Raw genomic sequence first — 18804 nt, 5'->3', positions numbered from 1 at the left:
CCCCTATACGTTACAGGGTCTTGAGGGTTTCTTTACTTCTAGGACAAAAACAACGTATGCAACAGGTCTCAGGGATTCACGTCAACTCCCCTCTGTATTTCCACTATTCTCCAAGGTCCTTCCACTAACATCCAACAAACCAACCCTTCAACTCCCTCCTTCAATATCTCTCGACTGTGGACTCCCCAGCTCAAGCATGGGCCTCACATGCAATTCCTGCTCAGTGACTTCACATCAGGAAACACTCTCGGCTTCTCAAATCCCCCTGCTCTTGATCCACAGCACTTTCTAAGCACCAACATCTGGAGCTTACTCTCTTCCTTTTCCCAGATGCCAACTGCTCCTTTCTGTGAGAGATCACAGAGATAAAACCCAAAATCAAACAAAGTAACTCGCTGCAATCTATCTCCATAACAATGCGGCATACCTCCCTTTGATTCTGGGATCGATATGATTTAGCAGGAAGAATAAGAAAGCAGAGTATTGCTTAAACAGAGAACGTCTGCAGAATTCTGAGGTGCAGAGGGATCTAGGTGTTCTAGTGCATGAGTTGCAAAAAAGTAGTATGCAGGTACAGCAAGTAATTAAGAAGGCTAATGGAATGCTATCCTTTATTTCGAGAGTAATTGAACATAAAAGTAAGGATGTTATACATCAGTTATACAGGGAACTAGTGAGGCCACATTTTGAATATTGTACTCAGTTTTGGTCTCCTTATTTAAGGATGGATGTAAATGCATTGAAGGCAGTTCAGAGGAGGTTTACTAGATTGATATCTGGAATGAGCAGGTTGTCTTATGAGGAAAGGTTAGGCAGACTGACCTTGTTTCCACTGGAGTTTAGAAGAGTGAGGGGTGACTTGACTGAAGTATATAAGATCCTGAGTGGTATTGATAAGATGGACATGGAAAGGATGTTTCCTCTTCTGGATAAATCCAGAACAAGGCGGCACTGTTTTAAAATTAGGGGTTGACCTTTTAGGATGGAGATGGGAGGAATTTTTTTCTCTCAGAGGGTTGTGACACTTTGGAACTCAGCGCCTCAGAAGATGCTGGAGGTGGGCTCATTCAATATTTTTAGGGCAGAGGTAGATTGATTCCCTTGCCTAACCAGGATCTAAGGTTATTGAGGGTAGATAGGAATGTGGAATTTGAAACATAAACAGATCAGCCATGATCTTATCGAATGGCAGAGCAGGCTCAAGGAGCTGAATGGCCTACTTCTGCTCCTATTTCATATTTTCATATGTTGTTAAGGTGTGCATGAGACATTCACTGCTGGTGTCTCTTCTGCTCATAGTGTGTGAGAGATCCTTGAGGAGTGTAAACCTTTGAGTGCCTGATGCCATAATGAGAATTTGAATTTGGAGTGAGCAGAAGGTTAACTTACCCTGGCAGAGCGAATTAGATCATTCATCCTCTTCCTGCACCGCAGGGCATTTCTTTTTTTGGGTCCCACCAGCACAGACCTCTGGTGTAATCCCCTTCCCAGTCGGTTAGGTGAGGTTGGTAGACCTCCTGGTTCCATCCCTTGGGAAGAGGACATCATGCTGTTTGTGGACGGCATTGAGGAAAGCCACCAGGGAGTCATGGCTGAATATGGGGGGGTGCATGGCTTTTTTCTCCTGAGGCCATCTCAGGACATGCAGACCAAACAGCTGGGCTGCAGAGAGTGAATATTTGAGTTTGGGTGCTATTTAAATATGGTACCAGGGCCTTCAATCCCATAAGGTGCTGGGGGGCAGATGATTAAGTGCCCGCCCCGTCATGTGATTCGAAGAGCGGTTTGCCAATGCATAACTAATGAGTTTCCAAGTGTACATTGGGGCACAAGAACCCCACCCCTGCCACCCAGCAGGAAATGCATCATTTATCCCGTCCGCCAGTGCACTTAGTCTCCAGAATGGAAAATTCTGCCCTACATATTTACTTATTCTCAGCTTTTCGATCTAGCCTCTGGCATCTTCAACCTGCTGGTACTGCACCACACGACTAATCATCTACAGAGTTCTGATGGCTGTCTCCTTTTATATAGTTTGAACCAGAAGTTTTGGTTTCCAATCTCAGTTTCAGTCTTAGTTTCCTTAGAAATTGGGAGTGTCAGTTTCCTTTTCAGTTTCCCTTTATAATTAGGGCCTGTCTGAAAAAATACAAGCTTTGAAACCACCGATGCCATTACCCTAGACTCTCCGCTCCATGATGAAGCTAACAGAATATCACCTGTTGTTTACTGTTTTCACACCTCTAACTCTAACCCCTTTAGGTAAATATGAACCATCCTTTGAATTGTAAATTATCTTAGGGGTGTTTACCAGTTTCTCAAACCCAGGTCAATTATGAAAACTAAAGTTATACTCTTAAAGCATATGAATCATATAATTAGATATTCATAACAATATAGATTATTGAGGGGTGATCTAATAGACCAGTTTAAAATTATTAAAAAATTGATACGATAGATAAACTATTTCCTCTGATGGGGAAAAAGAACTTGGGGAATTGTCATAAAATTATAACTAAGGTCACTCAGACATGAAAACAGGAAGCCCTTCTCCCCACAAAGGGTAGTAGAACTAAGTTGGTGGATCCTGGGTTAATTGAAACTTTCAAGACCAAGAGCGATACATTTTTATTAGGCAAAGATATTAAAGCTTATGCAGCAAAGGCAGGCAAATAGGATTGAAGTACAAATTGACCATGATCTAATCGAATAGCAGAACACTCTCGAGGGGCTGAGTGTAGACTCCTGTTTCTACGCTCCTATATACCCAGTTAAGTTTCCTTAGCTGATAGAAACATTCAAAATATTTGAAATTTCTTTAATGCGAAAGCCTAATTTTGGATGATTTAATCACCAACATTCTTCAGCATCTATAGGTTTACATATAGGTCGACAACCAGGTTATAATTAAACAAGACTTTTTCATTGTGGCAGTAGTCATATTTGACAGCTTTAATCTATATTTCCTGGGTAAAGCATGATATGCAACAGAGAAAACAGAAGCAATATCCGTCCTGTTGAGTTTTTTTTCAGGTCAGAACTTCACATTCCTTCTGTTTTAATGCATTCTTCAGGATTTTATGCTGTGTGTGGCAAATTTGCTTTCGGATTTACCTTTCTTTTTTATCTTTCCCAACATTGGTAGTGTCATTTACTTTGGCCTTTGGCCTTTAACATTGTCTCTCCATGATAAAAATAAATCAGATCTTTCCTTGTTTGCATTCAATCAAAGGAAACATCTCAGGATAAGAATCTATTAAGAATTTGTGTTCCACTCCCTGCTACCTTTTAGTTGGGTTTTATTAGAATTGTTTCTCAAGTTTCATTTCTTAGTAATAAACAAAGTTAAACCCTGTGAGGTATATTTTATTATATGCATAATAAATTCCATCAAGAGTTCAAAATTATTTTGTAACCCAAAAAAGATTTATCATTAAATACTTAAATTGTTCTGATCTACTACAGTTTCAGGTGTTTCAATAGTTGCATTCCACTACAGTTTTATCAGGGTCTCCAGAATCATTCTGCTGTACTACAAAAACTCTTAAATTTTGGCATCGAGAAAGAACTTATGGATCAGCAGGACAATAGAGGGGATGACCAAAGGCAGTAGGCCCAGCATGCTGATGAGGTCCTGCAGTAAAAAGGTCTCTAGAAAGAAAAAAAAGGATTTGCATTTATATAGCAATGCTTATGTTACAGTGAGCCTCATAGTATCAGTGCTGTTTGGGGGTTCTTGTTTTCTGTAGCAGAATCAGAGTCACTGCTTTGGAGGTTAGCCCTTATCACTGAACTGCCTTGCATGTGTGAAGATCAGTAGATTTCTTGACTATTACAAAAAGAAGGAATTGTGACAGCTCCCTGCGTTGGAGGCATTTAAATGCATGTTGATATGGTTGAAATTGCACATCAGCTACTCATTAAGGAAATGTTAAAATTAAAATTAAAACTGTTGACATAGTTTATAAAATTCTAAAAAGGCTGCATATGGTACGTTCTGCCCTGTTGATGGCCTTGTAGATCTGGGGAAATCTACCTAAATGTATTTTCCTGCTAATATGCTTGTTCCATTAGGACTGAGATAAATTAAAAATTTGTAAGCTGCTTCTTGTAGTTATTTGCAGCCAATTAGGTGATATGACACATCTGTGATGCTAACTGAAAACTATCCTATGGAGTTGAGCTTCAGTTTTCTGTGACACTCACCAACAATGGCTCAGGTTAATGTGGGCTCCAGTCGAATATCAAGAGTATTGAAATTCGATTGAGGCAGCTCAGAGAAACATACTTCATGAAAGAAAGTTGAATTCTATTGCACTTTACGTAATTTTTCAAATTGAAATGTGATGTCCTCAGGCTGTATGCTTGACGTGGAATATATAATGTAAATATCAAGAGAATTACAATTGCATAGAAGCATCTATCAGTGGAACATAGGGCAGAATTTTGCCCTTGTTGGACAGGCTCGGGTGGGAAGCCAACTGCCACCTATCATCGAGGCCGGAAGGCGATTTCACGCTAGCAGGCCAATTAAGGCCCGCCCAGCATGAAATGCAAATGGGAGTGCTCAAGTACTACCTATCCGGGCGGGGTGAAGGAGGGTGAGCGGGGTGAGTGGGAACTTTGCACTTATGCACACTTGATAATCTCCCTGAGACACAGAGCTGCCTCAGGGAGATGAAGAGTTAAAAAAATAAAAGAAATGAAAATGTTATAAAACATGCCCCCTCATGTGACTGTCAAAATTTAAAAGTTTTATTTTATTTCTATTTGCTTTAGGAAACCTAATCCCACCCATGGATGAGATTTCCTAAAAAGTACAAAGGCAACTTGGCCTTTTCGCCTGCCCACCAACCATAAGGTTGTACAGGCAGCGAAAAATTTCTATTACCTTGTTAATGGCCTTTTAATTGTCGGCAGGCGTGCTGCTGACACAGGCACATGCCTGCTGACCAAAAGATCGTGCGACTGTGCATTGATGTTGGGACATTTGCCTGGCATTAACGTGCATCATTTTACGCGAGCCCACCTGCCGAGTAAAAATTTTGCCCATAATTATGGAGGCAAGTTGAATTTTATTGCACTTTCTGTAATTTTCAAATTAAAATGTCTTGTAACGTACATTTACAAGCTTTATGAATAAAAGTATACTTTTGGAAATAAAATTGTCACAACTTTCATATGGCCTCCATAAGAAGCACAGCCATAACAACTTCAGACAGAATTGATGGACCTGGGGCTGGATTTTGCTGGGTGCCGTAGTGCCCACCACACCCAGCTAAAAGATCAGGGAGGGAGAGCCTGTCCACACTCCCGATGGTTGCCCTTCTGCAATTCAACACTGGGAACAGCATTAATTGCTTTAAGTCAAGACTTCTGCCACTTTCCAGGAAGAAGTCCCGCCTTATAGAGCTGTTCATCAACTGGATGGCCGGCAGCTCTGTAGTCCCAGCAGCACCAACCGAGAGCCGTGTTCACATCTGGGACTACAGCCAGTCTCACAACGCAGAACCCAGTAAGTCAGGTTCAAGATGCCGAAGGGAGGTTGAAGGGGGGCTAAACTTTGAGAGGGGGCCTTTGATGGGCGCTGGGGACCAACAAAGGAGGTCCCCCTTTATTAAATGAATTAAATGCCTAAGATTGGTCAACAGGGTTCAGCGCATGAAATTTCCACCCCCAGTGGAAGCCTGCCGTTGGCCTGTCGAGCGTCCGAATGGAACAAGAGCAGGCCATCCTAGAAAGAAGTGACATGGGGCTCTCGCCAGTTTTCCAGCTGGCGACTGAGAACCCCATGGCCTCCACAGGATTCCACCCCCATAGATAGATTATGTGAGTGGGCAACAAGGTGATAGATGGATCACAATGTGAGGAAGTATGAGGATATTCACTTTGACCATAAAAATAAAAAAGTCAAATATTTTTTAAAATGAGAAACTTATAAATATTGGTCTCAATTTTGCGCCCGTCATTGTGCGCACAATCGGTGGATCTGGAAGCGAATGCAAAATGTACTTCCGGCCACGATCGCAACTAACCAGTGATTTCACACGGGCTGGCCAATTAACGCTGAGAGAGGGGCTCGACGCTGCTGTGGGGGGGAGGGGTCAGGTGGCAGGAAGAAGGTGGGTGCTGAGACAAGTGAGGGCGCAGGCGGTTTGCAACAAGCTCCCTGAAGGGCGACAACTGCTGTGGAGCTGCTTCAGGGAGCTGTAATATTATTCAAAGGGTATTTGCAACAAAAAGTTGCCACAAACTCTCTTTGATTAAACTACAAACAACTGACAGCAGTACTGATAACTCCTCAATCTTCAAGCATCTCTGGGCTTTTTATCCTGCTGTGGATCGAGAATGATGCAAAAATGTGAAGGCTGCCTGGCTGATTGGCACCTGCACCAAGTGTAAAAGCACACAGGCTACTAAAAATGATGGTCAATTGGGGCTTTAAGTGCAACTTGGATTGTTGGCGAGCACGCTTCCAACTCCCGCATGCGCCCATCAACTGTGATATGGCGCAATTTCGCTATGATGTCAGGACTCCCACCAACGTTTTCTCGCATTATTTTGGGTAGGTTGGGTCGGCTATACATATGACCAAAGCACATAAAATTCTGGCCATTGATTTTCAGGGGAACTTGGGTGTACTTGAACACAGAAAGTTAGCATGCAGGTACAGCAAGCAATTAGGGAGGCAGATGGCATGTTGACCTTTACTGCAAGTGGATTGGAATACAAGAATAAAGAAGTCTTGCTACATTTGTACTGGTCTTTGTTGAGACCACATCTGGAGTAGTGTGTGCAGTTTTGGTCTCCATATTTAAGGAAGGAAAAACTAGCAATGGAGGTGGTAAAGCAAAGGTTCACTGGAATGATTCCTGGGATGAGAGGGTTGTCCTATGATGAGACGCTGAATAAATTGGGTCTATATTCTCTGTAGTTTAATAAAGTGAGAGGTGATCTCACTGAAACATACAAAATTCTGAAGGGGCTTGACAGAGCACACACTGAAAGGTTGTTTCCCCTGGCTGGGGAAGCCAGGATGTGGGGGCATAGTTTCAGGATAAGGGGCTGATCATTAGGATAAGTGGCTGATCATTTAGGACGGAGATGAGGAAAGTGGAATTGAAGCCAAAGATCAGCCAGGATCATGCTGAATGGCGGAACAGGCTCAGTGGGCAGTATGGTCAACTCCTGCTCTTATTTCTTGGCCCGAATATTTCCCTCATCAGGCACGTGAGATTGGCATGCCTGGGAGCGGTCGGGAAACAGGTCCCCAGCCGCAATTGGCCAGCCAGCGTGAAATGCACGCTGAAAAGCTCAGCACTGCCAGGGTGGTGGCGGGAAGGGGGCGGGTGACTATGTCACCGTGGGTGCTTCCACTGAGCTCCCTGAAGGCAGACACCTTTAAATAATAAAATAAAGCACAAAAAAGCTGCAAAAAATGTCCATGCAGCACAATCAAGCACCTGAAAGCATCTCATAAAAATGCTACCCCTAGATAGTTCTTTTTACTTTATTTTCTAATGGAGATTACATTCTGCCCTTGGATGAGGTTTCATCAAAAATGTAAAGACTGCCTGGCCGATTGGCCTGTCCGCCAACTGTAAGGCCACGAAAAATCACTGACAGTTGTACCATTAATGGGCTTAATTACCCACTTAACTGTTGGAAGGCACTCTTCCGACTGCTACGTGCGCCTGCTGAGCGAAATATCGGGCGAGTGCACGATGACGTCAGATGATGCCCAGCATCTGATGCAATTTCACGCCTGTTCAGACTGGGTGTGCGCCCGGCTGCGGAACGTAAAATTCTGCTCCTTATGTTCTTATGTAAAAGAAAATCTGCTGATAACTGCAAACATCATCTGACAGGTAAGGTCTGCTGGGGGCAGATAGGAGGGAGGTGAAATGGACATGAAGAGGGTGAGCACTCTTGCTTTTCCCAGCAACACCAACTCTTTTTAAGTTATTTACATTTTAGGAAAGGCCGCGAACAGTTACTACAGCTCCAACTGCTTTTATTTTATATTTTTCTTCATCCGATTGGAGTATTGGTAGAAATGTTGTATGTATGGTGCTTTCCTCTTGGGAGGGGTATTTATAGTGCTGCCTCATCTATCTTAATGCTGGCAAAGACTTGTATTAGATTTCTGATATGGATAAACTATGATTCTTTGTAGCTCATTTAATAGTCACCTCTGGGTTTATAATTAGCAGCCTTCTCCCAATTCACCAGTCACCTAGGAGCATATGGTGTTACATATTTGTGAACTGTACCATAGGACTCAATGAATTATATCTGAAGGGTCAGTTTCATGTCGACTATACCCACAGAAAAGTACCCTTGCTTTTGAAATTCCAATAGTAAATTCTGTAACTCCTGTCGATCTACTGTTTGTATTTCATATTGCCGAACGTTCAATAAATTTGATTATGTTTGTATATGCCATAGTTTGATACTGTATTTATTCTTATACTTTTCAAAGTTGAGGAAAGCAAATAGCAGCTCATGATTAATCCAGGAAACAAATACAGTGACAACATTTGAACCCTGGAGCTTGATTTTTAGCCCTGTCCTAGAGGCAGACTAAAGCTAAAACAGTCTGTTGACTGGTGCTCTGGTTCCTGAGCTCCATCCTGGCACTGGGCCATTTTTTGCAGAGGCAAGATGGAGGATGGCAGGCCTACCCACCCATATGTGACAGATAGAGGACATGGTTTGTTAAGAGCCTATTGAGCCCAATTGAAGGAGGTCTACTGGGATTTTCCAGTAAGTCTCCAGGTTCATGCATGTGGCAAGGGCCAGGCTAGCTGTCTGCAATCTGCCTCAAAGCAGCAAAGTGGGTAGGCCTAGACGCTCTCCCTTTGTGCCTTTGTGCTGGAGCAGCAGCCACAGGCTGCTCTATAGAGAGGCACCCTGCATCCCCACCCCTGTCATAGCTGCAAGGTCCATTTTTAAAATTTGTTTAAAATGTTGCAGAGCAGGCACCTCAATTTTTAAGCGCGCTCTCCCTATTCACTCTCTATTGCTGCTTGATGCTCCTGTGATTGGCCCTTCAGCTTTGAGTGCCCGTTCGCCATCCTTAATTGGACAATGAGCCGACCCTCTGGCCATTAATTGGCTGCCCTTGTGAAAATCAGGGACTTTGACTGCTTGCCCCTGGTGGCGAGTTCAGGACCCAGGCAGACCCAGCCTCTGTTTCACACCCCCAGGGGGAAATCCTGCCCCAGTCTCTCTACATTTCCTTGGATTTTGGACAAATAAAAGCATCTTTTGATCGTAGGGAGCCTACAAGGGTGGTCTGTAACAAAATGGAGGATTTTCATTTTCCTGTATGACCCTGGCCTAGTCCCTCAGTTGAGTTTTATCATATACTTTTGGAGAGATCCAAGGTAGATTCCAATCAGCAACCTGCAGTCCGCAAGTGGATCTCAGGGAAATTCAGTTGGACAGAGAGATAGATAGATAAAAGGGCCAGAGTAGAATGTTTTCTACAAAGCCCGCATCCAAAACGGGTAATTTATCAAGATGAACTAGAGAGATTCAAGGCCTCTCCAGAGCTCTCTCTCCATTTATAGAATTTGGGACTGTTACCACCACTCTCTTGGACATACCACCAAGTGGTCTTTGGGAGTGGCAGAAAGAGGAGAAGTTGGGAGGGAAATGGGTCAAGAAATTGCCCATCTACCCCAACACTAGCATGTATGTGCTGGGCACAGAATTGGCAATCACCATTGGTCCTTGCTGTGGTAGAAAAACAAAAAGTGAGGTTGGGACAAGGTGGTACTGATAGGCCTCATTGCTTGTTTGGTCCATTGTATCTGCTGTTATGGATGAGATAATGAAGGCAAATACAGCCTCAAATATCTAATGTAAAAAAACAAAAAGATATAGCACAATGATACATATATAGTAGGAGCCAAACATAATAACTTAGATCTCATCAATGTTAAGTTGGAGAATGTACTTCCTCAATTACAACTTGATGCTAGCCAAGTGGTTGAATAACATAGTATCAGTCATGGGTGGAGGATGGTGTTCAAGACATAAAGCAGGAAATCATATGTAAGGTGGCCCAAGCTTATGTGTAACATGTAGAAGGTGGCTAGAAGAATGAGAGAGGAAGTAAGAGAAATAAAGACTTGAGTTTATGTAATAACTGTACTGGGATAGACAGAAGCAGAAACAGATTAGAGGCAACATCATGTAGGTGGATCTGGAGCAGAGGTCTGGAGAAAAACTAATGGTATCTCACAGAGATTGAGCATATGGATAAGAGGAAATAACATGCAGCAGCTTGGAGTCACAAAAAATGTTTTGCTGACATTGACCAATGCAGTATCAGTAGAATGGGAAGGATGGAAACCAAGGGGAGTTGAGCAGCATGTGGTAGAAAAAGTGAGCTTCACTTGTAGGTTGCAGGTTGCTGATTAGAATCTCCTTTGGATTGCACCAAAAATACATGACAAAACTTAATTGAGGGACTAGGACAGGGTCATGCAGGAAAAGGGAAATCCTGTCCTGGTAACAGAGCTTTCATGGGCATGAGACGGAAAGAAAAAGTTGTAAATGAGAAAGTAGTTGGAGACAGCAGAGAGGTCAATGGTAAGTTTTCTAGCAGTTTCAAAGCGAAGAGACTAATGTTTGTGGAAAGCAAGCAATGTACAATGTCAGCAAAGTCACAGGAGCAGTCAAAAAATTTAAGTAAAAAGAGTAACTGGTAGAATGAGGACAACAGTGAGAAAAGGAGAGGGTAGTGGGGAAAATGCAGAGCGTAAGGAGAGATTAACTGAAACAGATGGGTGAGAAATAAAACTCTTTATTCATTTTACAGGATGTTGGTGTCACTGGATAGGCAGCATTCATTGCCTATCCGTAATTGCCTTTGAGAAGGTGGTGGTGAGCTGCCTTCTTGAGCCACTGCAATCCCTGTTCTGTAGGTACACCGACAGTGCTGTTAGGGAGGGAGTTTCAGGATTTCGACCCGGCAACAGTGAAGGACGGCAATATGCTTCCAACTCAGGATGGTGAGTGGCTTGGAGGGGAACTTCCAGGTGGTGGCGTTTCCATGTATCTGCTGCCCTTATCCTTCTAGGTGGTAGTGATCGTGCGTTTGGAAGGTGCTGCCTAAGGAACTTTGGTGAGTTTCTACCCTACATCTTGTAGATTGTCCATACTGCTACTACTGTTCATTGGTGGTGAAGGGTGTGAATGTTTGTGGAAGGGGTGCAAATCAAGCAGGCTGTTTTTCCTCGATGGTTTCAAGCTTCTTGAGTGTTGTTGGAGCTGCAATCATCCAGGCAAGTGGAAAGTATTCCATCACATTCTTGACTTGTGCCCTCTAGACGGTGGATGGGCTTTGGGGAGTCAAGAGGTGAGTTACCTACCACAGGATTGCTAGCTTCTGACCTGCTCTTGTAGCCACAGTATTTATCTGGCTTGTCCAGTTCAGTTTTTGGTCGATGGTAACTCCCAGGATGTTGCTAGTAGGGTACTCAGCAATGGTAATGCCATTGAATGTCATGGGGCAATGTCCCGGAGAACCCTGATCCACTCCTCCATCACCCCCTATTCCTCAACCCCCAATTATGGCACTTCCCCATGCCCACGCAAACGATGCAACACCTGCCCCTTCACTTCCTCTCTCCTCACCGTCCAAGGGCCCAAACACTCCTTTCAAGTGAAGCAGCATTGCATTTGCATTTCCCCCAACTTAGTCTACTGCATTCGTTGCTCCCAATGCAGTCTCCTCTACATTGGAGAGACCAAACGTAAACTGGGCGACCGCTTTGCAGAACACCTGCGGTCTGTCCGCAAGAATGACCCAAACCTCCCTGTCGCTTGCCATTTTAACACTCCACCCTGCTCTCTTGCCTACATGTCTGTCCTTGGCTTGCTGCATTGTTCCAGTGAAGCCCAACGCAAACTGGAGGAACAGCACCTCATCTTCCGACTAGGCACTTTACAGCCTTCCGGACTGAATATTGAATTCAACAACTTTACATCTTGAACTCCCTCCTCCATCCCCACCCCCTTTCCGTTTCTTCCCCCTTCCTTTTGTATTTTTCCAATAATTTATGTAGATTTTTTTTCCCACCTATTTCCATTATTTTAAAATCTTTTATGCCCTGCTAGTCTTTCCACTCCAGCCCCACTAGAGATGTACCTTGAGTGCCCTGCCATCCATTCTTAATTAGCACATTCGTTTAGATAATATCACCACCTCCAACACCTCTTTGTTCTTTTATCCGTGACATCTTTTGATTATCTGCTCTTATCACTGCTTGCTTGTCCCTACAACCACACCTCCCCCACCAATTCTTCTCTCCCTCCCCCACCTTAAACCAGCTTATATTTCACCCCTCTCCTAATATTTAGTCAGTTCTGTGGAAGGCTCATGAGGACTCGAAACATCAACTCTTTTCTTCTCGCCGATGCTGCCAGACCTGCTGAGTTTTTCCAGGTAATTCTGTTTTTGTTTTGGATTTCCAGCATCCGCAGTTTTTTGTTTTTAAGAAAGCAAATGGTATGATGGCCTTCATTGCAAGAGGATTTACGTACAGGAGCAAGGATGTCTTACTTCACCTGCACAGGGCCTTGGTGAGACCACATCTGGAGTACTGTGTGCAGTTCTGGTTTCTTTACCTTACCATAGAGGGAGCACAGTGAAGTTTCACCAGACTGATTCCTGGGATGGAAGGATTGTCATATGAGGAGAGATTGGGTCGACTAGGCCTGTGTTCACTGGAGTTTAGAAGAATGAGAGGGGACCTCGTTGAAACGTATAAAATTCTGACAGGGCTGGGCAGACTGGATGCAGGGATGATGTCTCCTCTGGCTGGTGGGGGGGGGTCTAGAACAAGGACTCAGTCTCAGGATACGGGCTAGGTTATTTAGGACTGAGATGTGGAGAAATTCCTTCACCAGGAGGGTGGTGAACCTGTAGAATTCTCTAACACACAAGGCTGTGGAGGTCAAGTCATCTAATATATTTAAGGAGGAAATAGATATCTCGACTCTAAAGGTATCAAGGGGTATGGAGAAAGTGCGGAGGTATGGCATAAAGATAGAGGATCAGCCATGACCATACTGAATGGTGGAGCAGACACGAATGGCCGAATGACCTACTCCTGCTCCTATTTTCCATGTTTAAGTCAGCAGCAGTCAAAATTGCTGTTTTAAAACATTCCATGGACAGCCCGAGTCTCAAGTAGCTTCTGAACATGTGGCAGCCAAGCTTGCTCCGATCGAAAAATAAATTTAAATAACAAATAATTGGCAGTTAAAAGACCCAGCAAAAGCCAAAAATCACAGTTTCAAGACATGAGAAAGCTTAGATACTGTGGAGAAGACTTAGAAAGGTCGATCCAGAGTGTCACTGTTGAAAAACTTAAAACACACAGAAATTGTGAATGTTATTACTGCTGGAGCCTGCCAAAACCAGCAAGCACAGGAAACCTCACGGAGAAGAAGAATGCGACAGCGCTATCTTGGAATTCCTTACAGTATTTAAAGTTGTACACACATTTAATTTTAAATGACCATGGATCAAAAATCTATCTTACCAGACCAGTTTGGACTCATGCAAAGGCCAAACCTAACTCAAAATTGGGCATCCTGGAGGAGAAAATTTTTACGTTACTGGAGTACATCAGGTCCAAGTAGAAAATTAGAGGAAGTCCAGATTAATATATTTTTATATTTGTTTGGTGGGCCTGTAGATGGAAGTAATCCTAATAGAGTGCATCAATGAATCCTCCACAAGTTCTGATGAAACATTAAAAGCCTTTAACAATAATTCAACCTTCAAGTTGTGGTACGCACAGAGCTTAAGAGGGAAAGTTACGAAAGGGAAAAAGACAATTCCCAAGCTAACCATACGATTGCACCAGAGAGACTGGGAACATTCCAGAAGTCTTAAAAAGTATATATTTTTGAAAATCTTCTCAAGTTACCTGAACTGCAACAGCAGATGGCAATGCTGAGCCACCTGACTATGATTGAAGGCAAAGGAAGAGTGTTCGAAACTGCAGGCGGATAAACAAAAGACAGGAACAAGATCGGAAAATGTAGATTTGGAGCTAAAGATCAAGGAACGAGAAGATAAAACACCAGATACCTCAAATTTACTGAGAACCATTGAGTCTTTGAAAAATGAAATGGCTGAAATTAAAATAAAGAACCTAGAATAGTAAGACAAAGTAGAAGTTCTCACTTAGGGAGAGTGAACAGACTCAGAAACAATGGTCAGAAGTGCAATTGCAGAATGCAGCTTGAAGGACAGCACAGAGGAATTATGCTCAAAAGGACCTGCGCTAGGAAATGATGAGGAGAAATGTCAATTCTAAAAGGCACAAGGAAAGGAGGATTAGAATTGACTAGCTACAACACGTGATTTTGAGATCTGGTTGAGAGAACTGAATGTCTTTCAATTTCTTGTTGGCTCTAATCACATCAATGATTAAAATGTTGACCTTGCATGCACTTCAGATACAAACCATCTGAAAACTTAAGTGTTCTATCATTAAAAGCTATACTGACAAGTTTAACCTGGTTACACTCTGCTCAGTACTAGCTTAGAATGAAGACTTATTTCAAGTCTTTACTTCAATACCTACCACTATTTCACACTTCTAAAGTTCCCTTACCTTGCAGCTTCAGTGTATCGTTCCAAACAACGGAAGACTGTGGCTTGACGAAGATGATTGCGGAAGTTAATTGGATTCAGTAGTATGCTCCTTGGAAATAGCAAACAATTATGAATTAGCATGTTACAACACTAACTAAAAAGCTATGGGCAGAATTTTCCCATTGGCGTGAGGGTGGGACCCGCACTCCGACGCATAAAGTAATGCACAGCCCAACGTCACTGTGCGCCATCATGATATTTCGTTGGGCAGGTGTGCGATGATATCTGATGCACGCCCACCATCAATTAACCAGCCACTTAAGGCCCTTGAGGCGCCAATTGATGGCAACTTTTTGACGCCCGTGCAATCTTCGGGTCATTGCACGGGTGCAACTGGCAGGAGACATTTGTATAAACCTCAGCCACGGGTGGGATAAGAGGGCTTATTGGGGTCGTGAATGTGTGCTCCGTCAAATATTTAATTTGCAAAGTTACGGATACTTGTCTGTGAGAGCTGCAATACATCAAAATACATACCAGCTGCTTGGACTGGACTCATAACCTTCAGATCAGCATTCTGCAGTGAAGAATAGTTTTTGGGCCTGCAGGTTTCAGGAAGCCTTCCTTTAGCCTGGGAATGGGAGTTGAACTCGCTACTGGAGGCACCTCCTCTGAGGAAGAAGGGAGGGCTAGAAGAGGGAGGAAGCCAGGAGTGCACATTCAGCCTCCGGAGGGGGGGGCACCTTTGGGCGGAGAGCCGCAGGCACAAGGGATGCAGGGCCAAGAGGTAGTCCAAGGCAGAAGGGGCCGCAGGAGACACCACTATCCTGCTGCCAGGGTATATAAGCGACGAAGCAGCTACCTCAATGTGTCTGAGGTGCAGTGCTGAAGGAAGCTCCATCTCTCAAGGGAGACAGTCAACTATATCTGTCAGATGATTGGTACTAACTGTGTGGGTGGACACTCCATGCCAGTGGCTCTAAAGGTCACAGCTACCCTCAATTTCTATGCCTCTGGCTCCTTACAGGGGCCGGTAGGTGATCTTTGCGCTGTCTCTCAATCAGCTGTCCATGCTTGTGTCAAGCAGGTTACAAATGCTCTGTTCAGGCGTGCATTCACCTTCATCCACTTCTGATGGGACCAGGCAAGCCAGACACAGCAAGCTAGAGGTTTTGTGGCCATTGCTGGCTTCCCCTGGATCCACAGTGCAATAGACTGCACACGTGGCCATCAAGACACCAGGTGAGCCCGGTGCCTTCGTCAATAGCAAGGGCTTCCACTCCATGAACATGCAGATAATGTGTGATCACAGGATGCTGCTTCTACAAGTCTGCGCAAGGTACCCAGGCCGCTCCCACAACGCCTACATCCTCAGACACTCCCAGGTTCCAGGGCTCTTCAATGCTCCAGCCCAGCTGGATGGATGGCTGCTGGGTGACAAGGGCTATCCCCTCAAAGGTGGCTCATGATGCCCCTCCGCCATCCAAGAACAGAAGCTGAGCGGCAGTATAATAGGAGCCACGCCTCCACAAGGGCTATGTTGGAGAGAGCCATCGGTCTTCTCAAAAAGCACTTCTGATGCCTGGACTGTTTAGGGGGCGCGCTCCAGCACCCCCCAGATCGTATGTTGCTGATAGTGATTGCATGCTGCACTCTCCACAATCTTTCGCTGGAAAGGGGCGACACTGTGGACGAAGATGATGTAGATGCAGTGGCTGAGGCTGTACAGAGTGAGTCCGAGGATGAGCACACACAGGGAAATGCCGAGGGGGTAGGCGCTGACCTGGGCATGCTGCAGGGAGGCAGGGACACCCGGGAGGCTTTAATCCAACGTACTTTCAGCTAGCACACCATAAATGGACCTCAAAGATAAGCCTGGGCTGCAGGCCCTATATCCAACACCTGGGTGCAAAGTCTACCTAGATAGGAACATTAACTTAGGGCCTTGTCAATAAAGCTGAATGTCCCACAAAACACTCATAACATTATTGGTAACCATCCACCTGCAGAAGAAAAGAGACACCCTCAGCCATGGTTACATATCTGAATTTAATGGTATAACAAAAGGAACTTAAGAGAACAAAATGACAAAGGTGTTCAACATCACACCAACTCATGAAGACCTCATTGCGGGCCAACACAAAAGCACTAGTGATAAACCTGTGGTGTGCCTAAGGTGCCTTATGTTAACGCTTTCGGGTGCTACGTCTTGGTGCAGCCCTCTCGCAGGGACTGGCATCTGAGACAGCCTGCTCACTCTGCTGCCCTGTTGGCCTCAATGACTTTGGCGGCTGTCCTCTGGTCCGTGAAGCCTGTGCTGGCCTGGCCTGGGAGGAAGCTGCCATTTCCACAGCTGCCGGCTCCTCAGTCGTCACAGCCTCATCAGATGCAACGGTCACTGGCACAGGGGCAGAGGAGCTGCCACCCTCATCCAGAGCGCCCTGAAAGGAGCCCACAGAGACTAAAGGCAGCTGCTGCGCCAATATGAAGTCAGATCGGACCTCCCTGCTCACCGTGGATGAACGCGCACCGAGTTGGGAAACTTGGTACCCAGATCATCTCCCACACTTGCACTGACCAGCTGAGGTCAATGCCGATGTATGGGCTTGTTGGTCCGTGCGAACCCCCCCGGAAGCTCTGATTGATCTCCTGGAGAAGCCCCTCCTCGAGGGTCACCACTCTCTCTATAGAGGACGCATGGCGCTTGGCCATGAGGCTCAGTGCATCGGCGATGGTCTGTGCAGACTCCTCCAACATGGACACCAAGCCAAGCATAGCCTCATGTACCCAGATGCACCCTGCCGCATTTCCTGTATTTGCTGCGTCGCGGACAAATCCAGAGTCACATCATCAGCTACTGACTGAGCATGTGTCTAGTCCCCTGCAGTCCTCTGACTGCTGGCACCATGGGCACTCTCTGTCTCTGTGAAAGAATAAAATACATCTATACTTATGAGAGAAATAAACTTAAAATCCATGTATAATGAAATTACTGTAGAAAGTCCCCAAGCAGTCATGCAGCCAGCACATAAATTAGCAAATCAAAGGGCCAGTGCTACCTTCCCAGACTAAGGGGCTCTGGATGTCAGATACAGTGGCAAAAATCTAAGAGAAAAATCAATTGTGTGTGCATTGCCCAGGATATGTAACCATTAACACTATCTATTTGCTGAACCATCGACATTGTCCTGTCTACTTGCTAAAGCAATGACATTGTCCTGTCTAATCGTTAAATCATTAACACTGGTCGCTATCCTTTGAAGCCATTTGAAACTATTGTAATTGCCCAAGTTTCTGTCACGAACCTTTTGCTATATCTGTGTGTGTAAAGAAGTGTTAGTCAGAGTGCTGGCTAACTCCGTTGTATGCTGCTGGGCTCTCCGTGATATCACGATTATAATAAAAGGCTTCCGAGACAAACCTCCTGGGTCTGAGTGTTCACTCAGATTTCCGCAACAAATTGGCGACGAAGATGGGATCCGACTGAAGTCCTGTGGCATCTTAAGTTGGAGAGGTATCCTCTTAAGTTGGAGAGGTAATTGAAAACCTGGATCGTCGGATCTCTGAAAAAGAACCCTTGCAGAGAATGGGAGAGACTCTCCTAAGTTGGGGAGAGTACGAACTGCATCCTAGCTGAAAGGGGGAGTGCAGTTAAATAGTGTACCAGCTACCTCTTAAGTTGGAGAGGTGAAAGGGGGACGTAAAGCATCCTATCTGAAAGGGGGAGTGCTTGAAAAAGGGTAGCTACCGACCAAAGAGACTTAAGTGACCCAAAGAATCGGAGGACTTGTTAAGGAACTCTTAAACACTGGTGAGCGCATAGGGTAGGAAACGCGCCGCGCTGTTAATTGTGTTTTCTTTTCAGAAAAATGGGAGGTCGCAACAGCAGAGCGGGTTGTGCCATTCCCCCCGCTTCTCAAAGTGCTAAGAACAAACTGAAACCGGCGAAACCGGAGCTTAAATCAGGAACTTTGAAGATGGGTAAGAAAACAAAAAAAGTAGTAGTAGTATACCCAGGGGTTCGAGTCCCCTGGAGGTGAAAAGTAAGTAATTTCTGTGTTTTCTTTTGTGTATATTATTAAGTAAAATGGGAAATATGACATCAAAGAAACCCCAGGTTGAAACCCCTTTTGAAAGGGACCCCAAATGCTTATATGTATGTCCATTACAGTCCTGAA

General features: G+C 44.6%; 1 protein-coding gene across 1 annotated transcript in view; it reads right to left on the bottom strand.

The window, feature by feature from the left end:
• Positions 1 to 18804, bottom strand: part of LOC121287374 (spermatogenesis-associated protein 16-like) — a 216080-nt gene that overhangs the window by 145281 nt on the left and 51995 nt on the right. The window contains exon 3 of the mRNA XM_041205187.1: positions 14646 to 14735. Coding sequence (XP_041061121.1) covers positions 14646 to 14735 — 90 coding nt within the window. The remainder of the gene's footprint in view (positions 1 to 14645; positions 14736 to 18804) is intronic.

Source organism: Carcharodon carcharias, chromosome 2, assembly GCF_017639515.1.
Source record: "Carcharodon carcharias isolate sCarCar2 chromosome 2, sCarCar2.pri, whole genome shotgun sequence".
Lineage (NCBI taxonomy): Eukaryota > Metazoa > Chordata > Chondrichthyes > Lamniformes > Lamnidae > Carcharodon > Carcharodon carcharias.
This window is presented reverse-complemented; position numbering and strand designations above follow the sequence as displayed.